The following is a 17,349-nucleotide window of genomic DNA, read 5'->3' on the forward strand; positions in this document are numbered from 1 at the left end:
GAAGATCTAGCAAATCCATGCCTAATTCAAAGACCAAGGTAAGAAAAGGAGATCTCCAGTTCAAGTTCAAACGATCAAGGTGCTACGAAGTCCTCGACTTCGAACGCTGATGAAAATCAGGTAGAGTTCTTGCAGAATTTCCAATTTGGATCCAAAAACAATAAATCTCAAGACTTCTGGAACATAAAATAAGTCATGAATAGAGCCTAAAAATCATTGAAATCACAGTATCCAATCATCTCAGGAAATATCCTATGAATTCCAAACTAAACTCAAATAGAAACATATTAAATTCATATAAAAAAAAGTCGAAAATCAATCAATACATCCAGAAATCAGACACTCGGCACTATGATTCATAGCACTACGCATCAATATTCCTTGAAATAAAAGATAGCGGAAAAATTAATAAGATAGATTACAATCTCTATTTATCCAAGCATTGTTGGCAATAAACGAGCCACACAACGGGTAATGCAATCCCATTTCTATTACCCTCGGTTGTCCAACCCTTCTTATATGAGCCTCTATGTCTAATGTACTTGGAAAGATTGGCCCCTTGTTCAGTTCAATTCATGCAGTAATTGGAAATAATGGTCCTTCAAATAAGCAACAGGTTCCAAGAAAAATCTCCATGCTGAATGGCATACACTCTCATTAACTTCAAAGCTTTAGCTAATCGATTCATTCTGATATATCTTCACAATTTGAACAATTGAACTTTAGCAAAAAAATTGAAGGGTCTGAGAATAATTAATGTTATTCTGCATCACGGAAGATAGATTCATTTAGGAAATACATGATATCGTATTAATTGCTGATTCCAGCAAGCTCTTTCTCCGCCGTAGATAGTACCAGCTTTTGAGGCTGCATTGGAAAGTATAGTGTTACTTATCTCTGCAGCAGTGAGTTTATTAACAATGACATAACTGTAGCAAGAGTAAGAGTACAATGAACTTTGATCATGAGCACATCAATGATTTATCTGAAGGATACTCATACAAGGATTGAATCTCTGAATTCTTACAAAAGTTTACTTCGCAAGATTATCAAATAATTCAACTCTTGGTAGAAAACACATCTGTCATAATGGAGTAAAATGATCAAAACCAAATAATTAAGAGAAGCATGACATATATCTAGTTATCTTTATGAACAGAATTTTGATTTTACTTCTTTTTTAACAATAATGTAGTCATAAGTATCACTTCAATGTTACATGCCTGGAGAACTCGGACAACTCACAAGCCAGTCACGTAATAGAGTAGCTAGATGGTTTATCTGTTAAAATCATTGCTCTAATAATCTCAATTAACTGTATAAATGCAACTAAATAATATCCTTGAATGTAGCTATAAGCTATCAACCATGTTTTTGATTCAAAATATGTACTTCATAGTAAATAAATTTACTATCTCCTGACACCTAGCAATATAAATATAGGAAAAGGATATAGCTGTGCTAGACATCCAAATAGCATGTATGTAGTTTCTAAGCAGATATCACAGGAATGCATGGCTGCATACAAGGAAAGTGATAAAAGAGGGAGCAAGTAATACTGACCGCAGCCAACTCCTTTTCATGTTTGGGTATGAACGCAGTATCTACTATTCCATTTCTAAAATCCTGCAGATTCCATAAGAATATATAAAAACAAAAATGAGTTCAAAAATTTTAAATATGTTTTAGTACATGAATCATTGCAAGTTCAACAATGCTATACCTCAATTTCTAGTATTAGCTTATGGTAATCAATGGTTGTAGGGATTCCTGTAAAAGGAAAAAAATTGATAATTAGTTTTGGAATTTAAAAAAAAAAGAAATATCCATCAATTGCATGACATATTTTATCCCACAATAACATAGGCAAGATGAAGGTTTTCTGAGGCTTCCTAATTTGATGAATCAAAGCTATTGACAATAAAATCTCTAGTCTTATTCATAGGGAAGAAAATGGATTGACTGTTTCCAACTTCCTATTAGCAGTATGAACAGGAAAGATATTTTAACAGTAGAACTACAAAACAATGTAGAATCAGTTGATATTTGTAGGTAATCAGCAAAACCAACAGTTTTGCACATAGTAGAATGAACATCAAAGATACTTCAATAGTATAACATAATGGTATGAAAATATCAAAAGTCAAAAACATACAGCTTAAAATACATTGTTGATATTTCGACTCTTCTCTACCATCAAAGAAAAATGACAGGAAAACAAAGTCATGAATGAGAGAAACCTCTGAATAAATCTGGGCTACATATAGGATGGTTATCATTGAAAAGCATGCATGTTATCGAAGATAAATTTACTTAGGAGATGTTCAATCCATAAACAAGTGGGCAGATTCGTCAAGGGGCAACTGACCTGTGATGATGGTGTCATCAAGAGCTCTTTTCATCCGGTCAATTGCTTTCTCCCTAGTTGGTGCCCAGACAATAAGCTAGACAAATGAGCACAGATTTATAAATGTTAGAACTATAAACTTAAAGACTTGAATTTTAAGAACTACACCCAATTGAACCTATTGCTACAAGGATATCATATGGCACTAAAGAGCAGGGTTATTCAGACAACTTTTTTCTTGATTATATGGGTGAAAATTTGCAGGACACATAATTTGATAATTGATAGTATAGATGAAAGTAAGAACCAACTTGTGCACCTTTCCTAGTAGGGAGTCGTAGCTTGGGGGAACCACATAGCCTGGATAAACATGACTATCCATTCTCACAAATGGACCTCCAGAAGGTAAGTAAGAAGTAATCTTCCCTGCAATTTGAAAAGGAAAAACAAATCTTACAGATATAAGGACATGCCAAAGATATTCTAAGCAACTCCAAGCCAACATTTATTATGTAATAATAAGTTAAAATTCTTTATCAACATAATTCTGAAAATTAAAAGAGAAAACCAGTGCAAAATTAAAAGTAAGTTTCCTTCATAAGCACCGCATCAAGAGTGGTTTACTAGAATTTAGTCCCTCCGAATTAACAGAAAAGGGGTAAGTACCAGGCCCAGGACGGAATCCTTTAAAGGCATCTTCTGCATTGATGCGGCACTCAATTGAATGCCCTCTCAACACAATGTCCTCCTGCAGATTTTACACATTAGATCTGATCTATTGTTTCCTCAACTTAGTTTGAAAAAGTCCAACTTTACCTGCTTGTATGTCAGCCTCTCTCCGAGAGCTACACGAATTTGTTCCTCAATCAAATCAGTTGAAGAAATCATTTCAGTTACAGGGTGCTCAACCTGGTTTTGCAACAAAAAAAAAGAAAAGAGTTATTTACAAAAAAAATATCAAGAATTTAGTAGATGTGGATACAGGGATGCACATGGATATCATACACACCTGGATCCTGGTGTTCATTTCCATAAAGTAGAATGAACCTCTTTCATCCAAGAGAAATTCCACAGTTCCAACACCAATATAACCTATAGATGCGGCTGCAGCAACGGCTGCATCACCCATAGCTTTACGAAGTTCTGGAGTCAAAGCAGGAGAGGGAGCTTCTTCTAGGAGTTTTTGGTTCCTTCTCTGCCAAAATAACCAAAAAATTACTTACAGAATGTATCCATACCTCAAATGTGTGGAGTGATGCTTACTGGTGATTATAAGAAAAGTGTGTTTATCATGGAAAATTGCAGCAATTTTAATGAGAAATGAAAGACTGGTCAAGCTGACACCTACCTTGCTCTATATAGAATCAGAAAGAGAACCACATTCACAGAAAGCATGTCAGTGTCAAGTTGCCATTCATAAATATCCTAAATGTGGGCAAGATATCTGCATTTGCATTATGTTTATCCTGATACAGCATTTATGCACTATGTTTTCCGTTGATAATCTCGATAGAAGCATCGTCTTAATCAACGATGGCCGTGCCAGTGGCACGTGCCATGCCACCATCGGCATGGCACATGCCGGTCGGCATGGGGCGTGCCGAGCGGCACGCCCCGCCATGCCACTGGCACGTATTTAAAATACTTTTAATAAACTTTTTAGGATATTTAAAGATGTTTTTCGGTTTTCGATATATCAATTTTTAGTTTTTAGTTGAAATATATATATTAAAAGTTTAAAACCTATATTATAATATTTTATCTTTAGATTATTTTTATAAATGATATATTTATTAAAGATAAAGTAATAGTTAAATATAAATATTATTTAACACATACTATGATTGAAGACATTCACTAAAACTAATATTAATGATTGAACACTTCATAATATAATTGAACATATAATATTAATTGATAATAGTTTAATAATTAAAATTAATATCTAGCTAAATATAAAATGATGAAGAGAATCAAATATTTTATTTGTTAGCATAAGAATAACACGAGAATTTTGCATTAAATATTGCCAATATATTTTAAAACTCATTCATTGATAGTATTGCTTGTTATAATGTTTTACATAGCCTTCATACAAATAGAAATTTTATAATTATCCTATGATATGATATGATATGAATATGCACGGGAATGAACGACACCGACATAGGCACAGATACACCATAAGCATATGTAGCTAGTAAATATAGAGTACAATAATGGTGTTCTAGCTCTAGTGAGTGTGATTGATATGATGGTAATTATGATGAACTTATATCATTCTATGGGTACAACTCTCCTAATGTCCTGCTAACTACAAATTCAAGTCCTCTGTAAAAAGAATCTCTATAAAAATGTTGTGTAATAGAGACATATATCTCATCTCTATTATCACTGCTACCAAACTGAGTTTCGTTATTATCACTATCACCATCATCATCATTATCATTTCTAGTCTCATTATCATTAATTTCATCTAAGCTTTCTAAATGATTAATTGATCAGTTGATTTGATAATGACCGATGAAAATAGAAAAAAAATCTAAAAAAATGGCTCCATATGGCACAATGACTGGCATGAGGCTATGCGACATGTAATGCTCTTTGTTAATATGTGCCTTAATCCCAAATTTAGATTCTAAATTATGGACAAGATCAACTCCCAACCACTCTTGGTTCCGGTTTGTATGGTTTAAGGGAATTAAGCCTTTAATTCAGTCTCTTCAGGACTTTCCACTGAGTCACATGGAATAAGATCCAGTTTTAACTTTAAACTGCCATTTGGAGTGTTTGAGGAAAATATATTGATTCTTGAAACATTCAAGAACTCATACATGTATACCAAAGTGAACAAACAGCTCTATTCCTGCCCAGGATTAAAATATTAAATGCTAGACTGATTAGAGAAAAACTGAAAGTGAGATATATGTACAACTAGAAAAACCAATATATCAAGAAGGCCTTCTGTTAATGATTCAACAAACTAACATTCAACCTCGCTCTTAATGAAATCTAAAGAGAAAAAAAAAGGAAGCAAATGCATCAGCCAGTTATCAATAGTTAATGACATTAGATTGAATAACAATATCTGAGTTTATTTAAGTAACTGCGAAACAAAGTTCAAAAGTATTCTTCTCCTCTGAATAGTTGTAATTTGTCACCTGCTAGCTATATCAATCAATTCAAGTCAATAAGCAGGAAGTTTCTCATGCAGAGTTTAATAAGAAACAGGCAATGCTTATAAAATTACCTGAATGCTGCAATCACGCTCCCCAAAATGAACAACATTTCCATACATGTCTGCAAGAACCTGTTATGACCAGGCAAGGTTCTATGTTAGACTTGCACATCCAAAAGTGAACATAAAGCAAACGAGAACAAAGGATGCACTTCTACATCTAATTTATTCACCTATTTGTATGAAGTAGCATTACACTATTTTCTGCAAAAGCAATAAACTGATTCACACATGATTATTTTTTATCGAACATGTGAACATTATGTAGGTCGAACTGTGAACATCATCTGCAATAAAATTAGAAATAATACTATTCATGATTTATTTTTCTGTTTCTATGATTAAGCACACTAACATTATTCCGTAGCAACTTGCAGAATATTTTCAGCAAAATTAATACTAATTTTGGACTTCGAAGTTCTGCAAAAATGCCATTTGCTATATAGAACTATAGGAGTTGGAAAACAATTGCTGAATCAAAATTATGCTGAGTTAGAAAAACATCAGCAAATTACAATCAAGTAACGGAAAATGTATATAACATCTGTTTAAAAGAACATCAGAATGTTGTTTATGAATTTACACTCATAAAATAATGCCAAAGAAAACAGAAGAACCTGAATGATAAGTTTGCACAAGATCGAATTATTTCATTGATCATATTATTTAAGCCTCAAATATCTAAGGAACATAGAGAGAAGCTTTTTCCAAGTGCAATGCCTATATTATTAGTCTTATCAATTACCTGAAATTCAATATGCCTTGGATTCTTGATGTACTTCTCTAGATAAACTCCATCATTACCAAATGCAGCTGCTGCTTCACTCTTCGCTTGCTGCAGAAACCCATACCAGTGAGTTTTATTCAGAACATAATTACAATAAACTCTACATTCCAAAAGTTTAGAACTGTTTGGAAGAAGCAATTCAGAATATATATATATATATATATATATATATATATATATATATTAGTAAAGAAGCTATCAAGTTGCACAATGGTGGAACATGGAAGTCAGATTCATATCTTAGCATCCAAAGAGCCGGATAGCAGATCATTTGCCATATTAGTTGGATGGTTTTCAATTCATTGGCAGCATAAACTGCATGCATCTTGCATCTTTTTGCAGAAATCTTTAGCACACAGAATAAGTCATATAAACTCTTAAGTCTTTACTCAAGTAAAAGGACCAAAAAGCCCACAGAAGGGTGTATATGTATCATATCACATGCATCTGAAGTCATCATAATGATTTCATAAGATCACAGTGGGAAAACAAAATAAACAAAAAAAGAGTGAACTAGAAAGGAGTATATATTAGTTCCTTGTCATTTTATTACTCGCCAGACATGACTGACAAAATACAACAGGCCCTATACATATAGAAACAAAAAGATTCTGTAGATCGTATTGCAATTTGCAAGCACTACAAAATCTTCAAACTAAAATATTCTCCCTACCAGATAATACTAAATGCAGAAGGTTGAAAAGAACCAAAAGTTTGGTTCCAACTATTCAGGGTCGACTTGTGAAAACAAACGATTTTAGCACGACATACTAAAACAGTTTGGGCACATGGCATACCTGAAGCAGCTTAACAAATTCGTCAGGTTCGTTAGCTAGACGCATTCCACGGCCACCACCACCAGCTGTTGCCTACAAAGCAAAGAATAAAATCATTACATGAGACAAGATTAATTGGATCTGCTGCCATTAGAGAAAACAGTTGCTCTCAATATGAAAGCTAAGAGGACTCTCTGCACTTCAAAACTAGAAAATAAGAATTTAGTGAAGAAAAAAAATCTAGCTTACTTAACAAAAGTCCAATTTTAAGGAATCGACAGTAACCAAACTTGCAAGGAAATAATTTCTGCACTTCAAATCTAGAAATTAAAATTTTAATGAAGAGAAAAAAAAATTCTAGCTTACTTAACCAAAAACCCATTTAAAAGGAGTTGACAGGAACCAAACTTGCACAGAAATAAATTCCGCACAATGAAAATACTGGAGTCACTTTCTCTAAATATTCAAAAGGACAGTTCTAAAAACTATAAACTGATTTAAAATACAAAGAAATAAGACAGCAATGAGTATACCATCCATTACCAGCTGATAATAAGCCTAATTGGGCAAGCCTCACTAGAGTCACAAGGCAACTCATCTTATTGTTCTACAAAATATTTATGTAGGAATTCAGATTGGTGTTCTCGTTGCTCTTGACAGGCATAAGAAACTATTGTATTATAAATGCCTCAAGCAATACTTTCTTATTGTAATTTCCCAGTAAAATGAACATTTAAATCTCAAAATTCATGCATGTGAAAGCGTAGAAAACTCATGGTGATCAAATATTAACTTTTTTGACAAGGCAATCAGATCATAAGATAAAGATAATGTAATCTTTTTGTTTAAATCTTGAATCCTCTTATTCACACCAATGATACATAAAAAATAGGTCATATAAAACCATGGTAAACAAGATATAATAAAGTTCTTATTTCAGATCACATTTTCCCAATCTTCAACAAGAAGAAAAAAAATAAAGACAGGAAACAAAGCTTCCTATGATCTGTAAACCACCGTGATGTATTTCTTTCTTTTTTTTAAGACTTGAAACAAAGCTTCCACTTCTATGGCCGGTGTGCCAAGCATGTTTTTTTATTAAACTAAGTAATATGGCATATGAGGAGGTTTAATACAAATTACCAGACAAACAAGATACCTTGATCATCACGGGGAAACCAATCTCATGGGCTAGCTTGACAGCTTCCTCTGTTGACTGCAAATATTAGGTCAGATCAGATCACCGAATCAAGAAGCAATATAGATTTTAAGATTTCAAAAAGGATCCTCAATGAAAATTTTGAAGTGAGGTTATATTCAAGAAAGTATCAGAGTACCTGCAATAATCCCTCACTCCCAGGTACAGTTGGAACTCCAGCTTTTTTCATTGTTTCCCTAGCTGTAGATTTGTCACCCATAACTCGAATGCTGTCAGGCTGCCAAAGCATGCATACATTTCATTTTTATAATAATATAAGATCTTTACTGAAGTATGGAAAAAGACTTGAAGCACACCTAATTGCTAGCATCAGATTATTTACAATGTGGTTTAGGCAATAAAAGTTTAAATAAACTTACCACACTGCCCTAATGACAGATGGGATGAACAAAACAGTACAAAATTTGCCCTGCACTAGGGTGAGTGGTCTACCGCAGCTGGAAGTATGCAAAGCAGAGATGCCAGAAAAAAGACCATTGCATAAGGAAATCGTTTTTGAGTCACAGTTCCTCATGTTCAAGCAAGTTACTAAAATTTTATATTTCATTCCTTGATACATATAGAAGGTTGTTTGAAAATAAATTTTGATCAAATCATTGCTAAATCCTGTATTTTTCAAGGTCATTTTATTGCTTTAATTCTCTTACTCAGCGTCAAGCCACAATCTTGAATATAATATAATTTGAGTTACAAGTAGTTAAGACTTGGAATCCATCCCAACAATTCCATACATTATCTTCTTGTCTTACTAGACAAGAATGGATCACCATAAATCTGCTTAAAAATACTGCTCACGCATGATTTAATCCCACATGATTGTTGACATGTATACTTGCAGACACTTCACATCCATTTTCCACGCGGCTTAATCCTTGTCTTCTCATTATTTTCAGCAGTTCGTGTAATTAGATTTATTTCTAATAAAATCTCAACTCATGCCTTCTGCCAATGAGCGCTTACAAATGTGATACAGACCATAATATTTATTATATGCTCTTCATTTTCCTGAACTCTTATCTTTGCTTTCTTCCAAGATATAGGATTGTCCCACAAGTGCATACAGAAACCCTCCAACTCATAAATTCCTCTTAATTAATAAAACAATGATTAGCAATAGATTTCCTTCTCTAGATCATTTTGACCTGTTAGATATCAACCATCTTTTACATGTAGTCATGCACCTTCCTTTCCAACAAATTTAACTACTAAAGATCAAACTTATGCTTCGTCCAACTAGTAATCACATCCTTGAAACTTGATACACCACAATCATCCATGGAGCATTACACAAGTAATCAGTTCGTACTGCATGTGATGTTATTGCACTTATCCATCAAGTACTTAGTTATGAATTCATTGAGAACATCATACATCATAGATATAGGCCTTCCACCTCAGATTAGATAACACCATCCACCATAAATGGTAAATTATCCACAAATATAAATAAATAATAGATGAAAAGTACCTTAAGTCATACTCATTTCGTAAAAAAATAATATGTAGAAAGATTGCTTACATTAGGCCCAATGAAATTGATCCCATGCTCCTTGCAGATATCAACAAAACCAGCATTTTCAGCCAGGAAACCATACCCAGGATGCAACATCGTGCATCCACGGCTAACAGCAGCAGATAAAACATTTGGGATAAAGAGATATCTGTCACCACAAAGACACATGATAAAGCTTTTTTTTCCAATGGTTATCTCCCAGTTAATTCATTAAAAGAAAATTGTTAAGGACAATACTTAGTTAACAATACCAGTTTACAGAATTGGAGAAAGGAAATGTTTGGCAGAAGTAGCAGGATGATGATTTTGCAATAGGTTTATATATACAGCTCTCAGCTTACAGAAACAAACACATCACTTACGATTGACTACTTGGTGCTTCACCAATGCAAACAGACTCATCTGCAAGTCGCACGTGAAGAGCATCTTGATCTATTGTGGAGTAAACTGCAACACATGGTATGCCCATCTCATGTGCAGTTCGAATCACCCGGACTGCAATTTCACCTCTATTGGCCACAAGAATCTTCTCATCCCGGCATGTTGCACCAAGAGCTCCTCCGCATTTCCTTGAGATTCTTACTGCATGAGCAGTTCGCTGACTGGGAAGGCTTATCTTGCGGAAGTTTGGAGAATTTCCCACCATAAAACTACATTGTGAGCTCCTTATTCCTCTAGCAGGTCCGATGAATAACCCCTTTCTCACAGAAATGTCGTGAATTTAGGTCGACAAAGAATGACTTATAAAAGGTCATAATGAAATCAAGCTCAAACAAGTGCAGAAGAATTGCACAGTCAAAACCAAAAACAAGAGCCAAATTACATCATTCAGAAACAGTATACACCAGATATCTGAATTTTTAAACACATAATTAAGTGAATAGCAATAAATAATCATTCAATAGACTAAGTACAAAGAGGTTCATAATACTTGAATTCAAAATCGTATGACAAGCAAAACCCAAGAGCAACATTGCTCGCTACTCCAAAGATACAATTAAGACCAACTACATGCATGCAACTCTTACCCAATGCAGCCAAGACTTCTAAGATCCTGAACTGTTAGAACAGGCATCATAAGTAGAAAAAAAACCTCAAATAGGATAATATTGGAACCCTATCAAGCCAGATTCAATTGATTCTATTTGGTATAAATTCAACCGAAATCATAGAGAACTGTATTCACTTTCTTGGGAAAAGGAGAGAGTAAGGCTTTAAACCTTTCATTTTCAAGGTACATTTAAGAACTAGAATTTCAACAATCAAATGAAATTTATACTAACAATATCTAATTTTTTCCCCACTTATAGAGATCATTCAATCAATTGAACTTCATATTGGTTATTTTACTTCGGAATGCCTAATTTGAGAAAATAAATTTCTAAATTCATTTAATTCTCTCTTTTTTCCAGGTTCCAAAATAGCATGTAAATGACTTAAGTGCAAACCATGCAACCTTTAATCTATCAAACATCAGAAACCAACATATAACAATATAGTTATTATATATATGTCCATCTAAGAACACTGGCAGCATAAACACTCGAAAATAAACTTAATTTAGAAAATCGAAGATCTAAGCAATGGGTGCCAACTTACAGGTGGCGAGCTGACAGACTTGCAGACGAGCAACGAGTCCATACTAGAATCGAATCCCTACAACCATGAAACGCATAGGAGAGGGAAAAAAACATCCCACTTCAATTCAAGTAGAGAAATGGTAGAAAAAATGCCTTCTTTGGCGACCAAAACGGTAGATAACTACACAAACCGTGGGATCTGAGGCAAGAAGTACCTGTCGAAATGGAGCAGAAACGTGATAGATTACAAGGATTCGTGGAGGGATGACAGGACGGCGTTGGAGAAGAGGTGGAGATCGTTAAAAGGACGAAGTAAGAGAGGGCGGTGGGATTAAAGATGGGGATCGATGGAATCGAGGCGAGTGTGATGTGGGCGTGGGAAGCTCCGCCCATTTCCTTTCATGCGAAAAGGAGCCCATCAAACGGGCTCGTCCATGGGAGTCAACTCGGGTTCGGATCGAATCGCATCTCGGATCCAGGAAATGCATACCAATGGATCCATTTGGTTGTCCTGAATCCACTTTGAATGGTTCAAATCAGCTAATTGCTAGATTTATTGAATCACGAGGTGCAATATGGTCTGATGCAGTCCCATTCCAACTTAATTAATTTTATAATCTATTATCTCCTTAATCTCGTATTTTTTTTATTCAAATTAGATTAAAAAAATATAATAATTTCATATTAGTCTAGGCTCACCCGTAATGTTTGATTAGTCACAATTAATGGCTCAAAAGTTGTCGGAACTTTTTGTTAAAAGTCTTAACACTTGATCTGTTTTTCTCTCTCTAGGTACATAAATCCTAACTTATTGGATACCCATTTCTATGAATTCAGGTAAAGGGGGGAGTATCTATCATATGCCCCCATATTCTATGACAACCTTAGTTACCTACTCACGAAATTAGAGCATTGTATGCCTTATTAAAATTTTGGTTCAAATCTAAATATCAAGGATGTCTAAGGACTAAAGCTTGACTCAAAGAACATCCCATTCCAACTGGGGGCTCTTAGCACTCATTTTCTTTTATTATATCCATGTTTTCTTTTCTCTCAGTTATGAAAAAGTCTCAACTACTCCTACTTGCTATATATATATATATATATATATATATATATATATATATATATATATATATAATTTTAGTGTATTAAAAGCATTGGGGGAAAAAGAAGTGATAGCTTCACAAAATCATACTATTTTTTTTTCTAAATTTCTGAATTAATTATGTTATGGAAACACACGGCAAACTAGGATGCAGAGTATACACGAGAGTAACAAACCATTACATTGAAACCAATAAATGTATACAAGTTGATAAAATCGACCGAACACTGCAACCCACCCAATATCTGCTATAAGAAAATGGTTTACGTTCCCAAGTTGGTATCAATTTGAGATGCTACCAGTTCCTTCTTATTTCTTTCTAGTTTTGTATATCGAAGATCTTGATGTTAACTACGCTTCAATCGGCCGGAAGGCGATGACGGAGTGCTTCGCCAGGTGCAAGCTAAATTGGCCTCCTTCCTCCGTCACATCAATCTTGTCGACCCCCGGCGGGGGAAGTAATTCGAAACTCTTGACCAATTTCCCGACGACGATCCCCAAAATCGGCAACGCCAATATAATCCCGGGGCAACTCCGCCGGCCGAACCCGAAGGGCAGGAACCTGTAGTCTACTTTGCCGCCGACAATCGCATCGACGCCTTCTTCCTCCTCCAGGAACCTCTCGGGCCTGAACTCCTCGGGTTTCGCCCACCACTCCGGGTTGTTCGCCAGCCACCACGAGTTCACCACAACCTTTGTTCCCTTGGGAATTGTGTATCCTCCCAGCTTCGCTTCCTCGAGGTTCATATGGGGGACTAGCAGCGGAATTGGGGAGTGGAGCCTTAGGGTTTCCTTCACAACGGCTTGCAAGTAGGGTAGCCTCTGTAGGTTAGCCTCCGACACCGGCTCGTCGCCGAGGACGTCGTTGATCTCCCGTCGGATCTTGTCTTGGACGGCCGGATGGTTCACTATCTCGGCGATAATCCACTCCATTGACCACAGTGTAGTCTCTATGGCTGCAAAGTTCATCATCAATTCCTCCGGTTAGCTTTAGACATATATATATATATATAGCTAGGATGGTAACAATTTTGATCCTTTAAAAGTTTGAGAAATTACCTGCGACATTGATGTTCTCAACTATATAGATCACATTCTCTGAGCTGATTTCCCCATTCTTCTCTGCTTCTAATATGTGATCTATTGCGCATTTAAGCTTGTTTCTATCTCCTTTTTCGGCCATCAGTTGCCTGATCGATATGAGTCGTAACAGAACATAAGTTTGGGCTTTCTATGATGATTTAACTAAAAATTAGTGAATAAAATGCCAAAATACCTTCTCTGTTCCACGTAGTTGTTGTTAAAGAAAGCCAGCCTCCTACTCTGCAGGTCCCTGCACTTATCCAAATAACCCCTCAAGAAAGGCCTCAATACCGGAATAAAGTCCCCGTAATTGTACTCGAAGCTCTGCGCCAGTCTGCTCCTCTCCGAGTTAAACCGGGTCGCCTGCAAGAACATCGGGTCGGACTCGGACTCGAACCGCGCGTCGAACATCATGCGGTACATCACATTGTACAGCATCAGCTGCAGCCTCCGGCGCACGAGCACCCCCTCCTCCCTCGCCTTGTCGTTGCCACGTAGGTCTTTAACCACGGCGTCCATCTCCTCCTCCCACATCCCTTTGTACTGCTGCACCACCTTGTTGGTGAAGAACGGCAGAGTCATAACGCGGCGCATCTTTCTCCAGTGGTCGCCGTACTCGGTGAAGACCATGTCCTGGCCGTTGGCGGTGAAGATATCGAACACGACGTTGCGCGGCCGCGAGCCGAACTCGACGCCCTGCGTGTGCAAGACCTCCGTGGCGAGCTTCGGGTCGGAGACGACGACTAAGTTACGCACGCCGAGGCGGAGGAGGAAGACGTCCCCGTACTTCTTGGCCATGCGGGCGAGGAACCGGTGGTTGAGGTCGTTGCCGACTTGGAGCCAGTTGCCGAAGACCGGGACGGCGGCGGGGCCCGGAGGGGAGTTGGCAGGCTTGGGTGCGGAAAGAAGGAATAGGAACAGGAAGAGGAGGGGAATTATGGATAGTGTAGTTACGAGTGGTTGAGAGGGGAATAAGGAGTTGATTATCCATAGGAAGGAGAGGGAGAGGAGAGTGGAGATGGATAAAGATACTACTCTAGCCATTGTGGTATATGATCACTTTCTTTGGGTTGTAGTATTGTTTTGGGATGTATGTATATATATAGTGAGGTTGGAAGTGAATTAGGTGGAGGGAGAGCTGATGGTTTTGGAACGGAATCCATGGGCAGGATTGGGGGTTGAGGGAGGAATCAAAGTTGGTCAGATGCAGAAGACTTGGGTTGGTGGAGGAAAGAAAGTTGGTGGGGATTATATATTGTACTGCTTACGAATATCATACTTGTACTTGGTCATATGTATTTAACCAAGGGATTCTTCTTGCCATCTCTTTAAGAAATTAAGTAGCTTGTTTTGGAGGAAATAGAGAAGCAGTGATTAAAGAGAAAAAACGAAGGGTTAAATTGCATATTGGAATCCACATCTCTTTTTGAGTTTTGACTTGTACCAGAACTATAGCAAACGTTGTTGTATTATTACCTACCGAACGCGCCTCTTTGGCGCCCACGGTATTGCTCGAGGATGGCTGACTTGCCAAAAGTGGTACTTCCCGGTTCAGCACTTCCTCACCAACCCTCATTTGTTGGTTTCTATCAACTAGGTCTCTTCACGTGTCTCATTTGCCCATGCCTAAATAAAGGCCCAGATATTTCTTGACCAAGGTACAACTATAACACTGCTTAAATTATTTTTCATTCTCTCGCGATTCTTAGCCGATTTATCAACACATGAATATATTGGAAAGTTTTTCTTTTTTATTGTCAGAGAAAGCGATTAATGCCAAAAGTTCATTTATAAAGCGCTCTCGTAAAAGGCAATTATAAATTGCTCTTCTGAAAAATGATTTACTTATTAGTATACCAATGTGCTGAAACACTGGTTCTTTTAATGTAAAACATTGTTTTTGGAAAGCGATTACTTACTGAATTACTCTCTTAAAAACTATTTATAAATCTCCTTTTGAGACGGCGATTCGTTACATACCATATTCTGCATTCTTCTTTGCAAAATTATATCTTACAAACTAATCAACTCTAATAGAGTTGGTAGATATTTCTTCTATGACTAAAGAGGTTATTAGATTCGACTCCAACACCAAATAATATTATCGAGAAATTATTTAATGGTTTGGTGGCTTGGCTCGATTCGGTTGATGGCTCGGCAGCGTAGTTAGTTTGGAAAAACAGCTCGACAACGCAACGACTTAGAGCAGATCTTAACGTCATTTGTTTTTAAGCAATTATTCAGCGACGCATATGACGTAAAGCCTAGACTAGATAGCTAAAAGCTCAGTGGAACCTAAATACTTTTGTATCTAGGAAGGGTTAGCTCTTTGTTCAACCCATATCTAACCTTCGAACTTATAAATGTTTAAAAAAAATTTACACCTTATAACTAGATTACATTTTAACTTCTACAAATTATGGGGGCAAGGTTGGAGCACAAAGAACAAGCAGAAGAAATAAAATAATATTTTTTGACATGATCCTAATTAGGGGTGTAAACGAGCCGAGCCTGAGCAAGCTAAATCTAGCTCAAGCTCTCGAGCCTAGTTTGTTGTTCAGGCTCGACTCAGCTCAAATTGATTCGAGCCCAAGTTTGAGCCAGCCCGAGCCCGAGTCGAGCTCAAGCCTGAGTCCGAGCTTAATCGGAAGAGGCGATCATGACGACAACGGCTTGCCGAAAGAGGAGGACGAGGTCGACAGAGGCGGCGGCTGCGACGACTTGCCAAAAGAGGCGGTTGTGGTGACGGCTTGCCGAAGGAAGAGAAGATGGAGGCAGCAGCGACAACCTGTCAAAGGAGGAAGAGGCCAGATGAGGAGGCAACTTATCGAAGGAGGATGAGGAGGCTGCAGAAGTAGGAGGAGTTGTTTTAATAAATATTCCTTCCGCTGGTGAGGTATGCAATTGAAAAGAACAAGCACAGATTCTAAGCATTAAATATACATTGTACTTCTACTCTTTAAATAAGGACCATGCCTAGTCTTGGCGAGCTTAACTTGCTGCCGACTAGCTAATGTTCTTCAGTTCAAAATTTAAATCGAGCCTTAATTTTGAGCTCAGGCTCAGCTCAGCTTGAGTCGAACCAAGTCGAGCCCAAGCTTCAATTAAGTCAAATTTGAGCCGCTCGTTTATTTTGACACCCCAAATCCTAATCGGACCAATCTTCTAAATATACAGATAACATAAAATACAAATTAAACCAATTCAAGTCTAAAATAAACAAAATAAAAATTCATGTCAAATGTCAAGTTCTAACAACCAAAAAAAATGAACTTCAAGAATGATCAAATACATAAAACTCAAAAAATATTCAAAACTATATTTACAAGAATATATCAAAATTAAAAAAAAAAAAGGAAACAAGTATCGACAACTATCATCTTGGTATATAAAAAATGTATATGTGATGGCTTCCTCCTCTTCTTAGAAACAGCAGCTTTTCCTGTAGATGGTTGTTGCGTTAGCTGAGATACAGAAACCTCTATCTAAGGGATTCTACCTCTCGAGGACCTCGAAAAGAACCTCTATCTCAATGATATGTATCTCTACTCCCTCGTACAGTAGTCTAAAAGACTCCTTACTTTTTACCTCTGTATCTCTATCCTCGTCCCCATCTAGCACGTCCCATCCTTCTATCCCCACTAACTCCTTGTACTATCACATGATCCCCCATGTGACCACTTCCATCTTAGATGCCA

General features: G+C 36.7%; 2 protein-coding genes across 2 annotated transcripts; both read right to left on the minus strand.

Annotated features, from left to right (window-relative positions):
- Positions 1-635: 635 nt before the first annotated feature.
- LOC140779597 (biotin carboxylase 1, chloroplastic) lies at positions 636-11,842 on the minus strand. The gene is made up of 17 exons (XM_073124752.1): positions 11,676-11,842; positions 11,480-11,536; positions 10,243-10,577; positions 9,887-10,028; positions 8,486-8,584; positions 8,308-8,364; positions 7,170-7,241; positions 6,331-6,420; positions 5,598-5,657; positions 3,357-3,542; positions 3,164-3,256; positions 3,014-3,095; positions 2,667-2,773; positions 2,369-2,444; positions 1,724-1,770; positions 1,564-1,626; positions 636-867 (listed from the first exon to the last, which is right to left on the minus strand). The coding sequence occupies exons 2-17, from the start codon at positions 11,519-11,521 to the stop codon at positions 811-813; spliced, it is 1,608 nt and encodes a 535-aa protein (XP_072980853.1). The 5' UTR covers positions 11,522-11,536; positions 11,676-11,842; the 3' UTR covers positions 636-810.
- An 884-nt stretch (positions 11,843-12,726) lies between these two features.
- Positions 12,727-14,737, minus strand: LOC140779727 (cytochrome P450 CYP73A100-like). The gene is made up of 3 exons (XM_073124966.1): positions 13,845-14,737; positions 13,628-13,758; positions 12,727-13,524 (listed from the first exon to the last, which is right to left on the minus strand). Exons 1-3 carry the CDS (start codon positions 14,693-14,695, stop codon positions 12,920-12,922), a joined length of 1,587 nt encoding a protein of 528 aa, XP_072981067.1. The 5' UTR covers positions 14,696-14,737; the 3' UTR covers positions 12,727-12,919.
- Positions 14,738-17,349: the final 2,612 nt, after the last annotated feature.

This window comes from Typha angustifolia, chromosome 15, assembly GCF_048772165.1.
Source record: "Typha angustifolia cultivar Huaian chromosome 15, ASM4877216v1, whole genome shotgun sequence".
NCBI lineage: Eukaryota > Viridiplantae > Streptophyta > Magnoliopsida > Poales > Typhaceae > Typha > Typha angustifolia.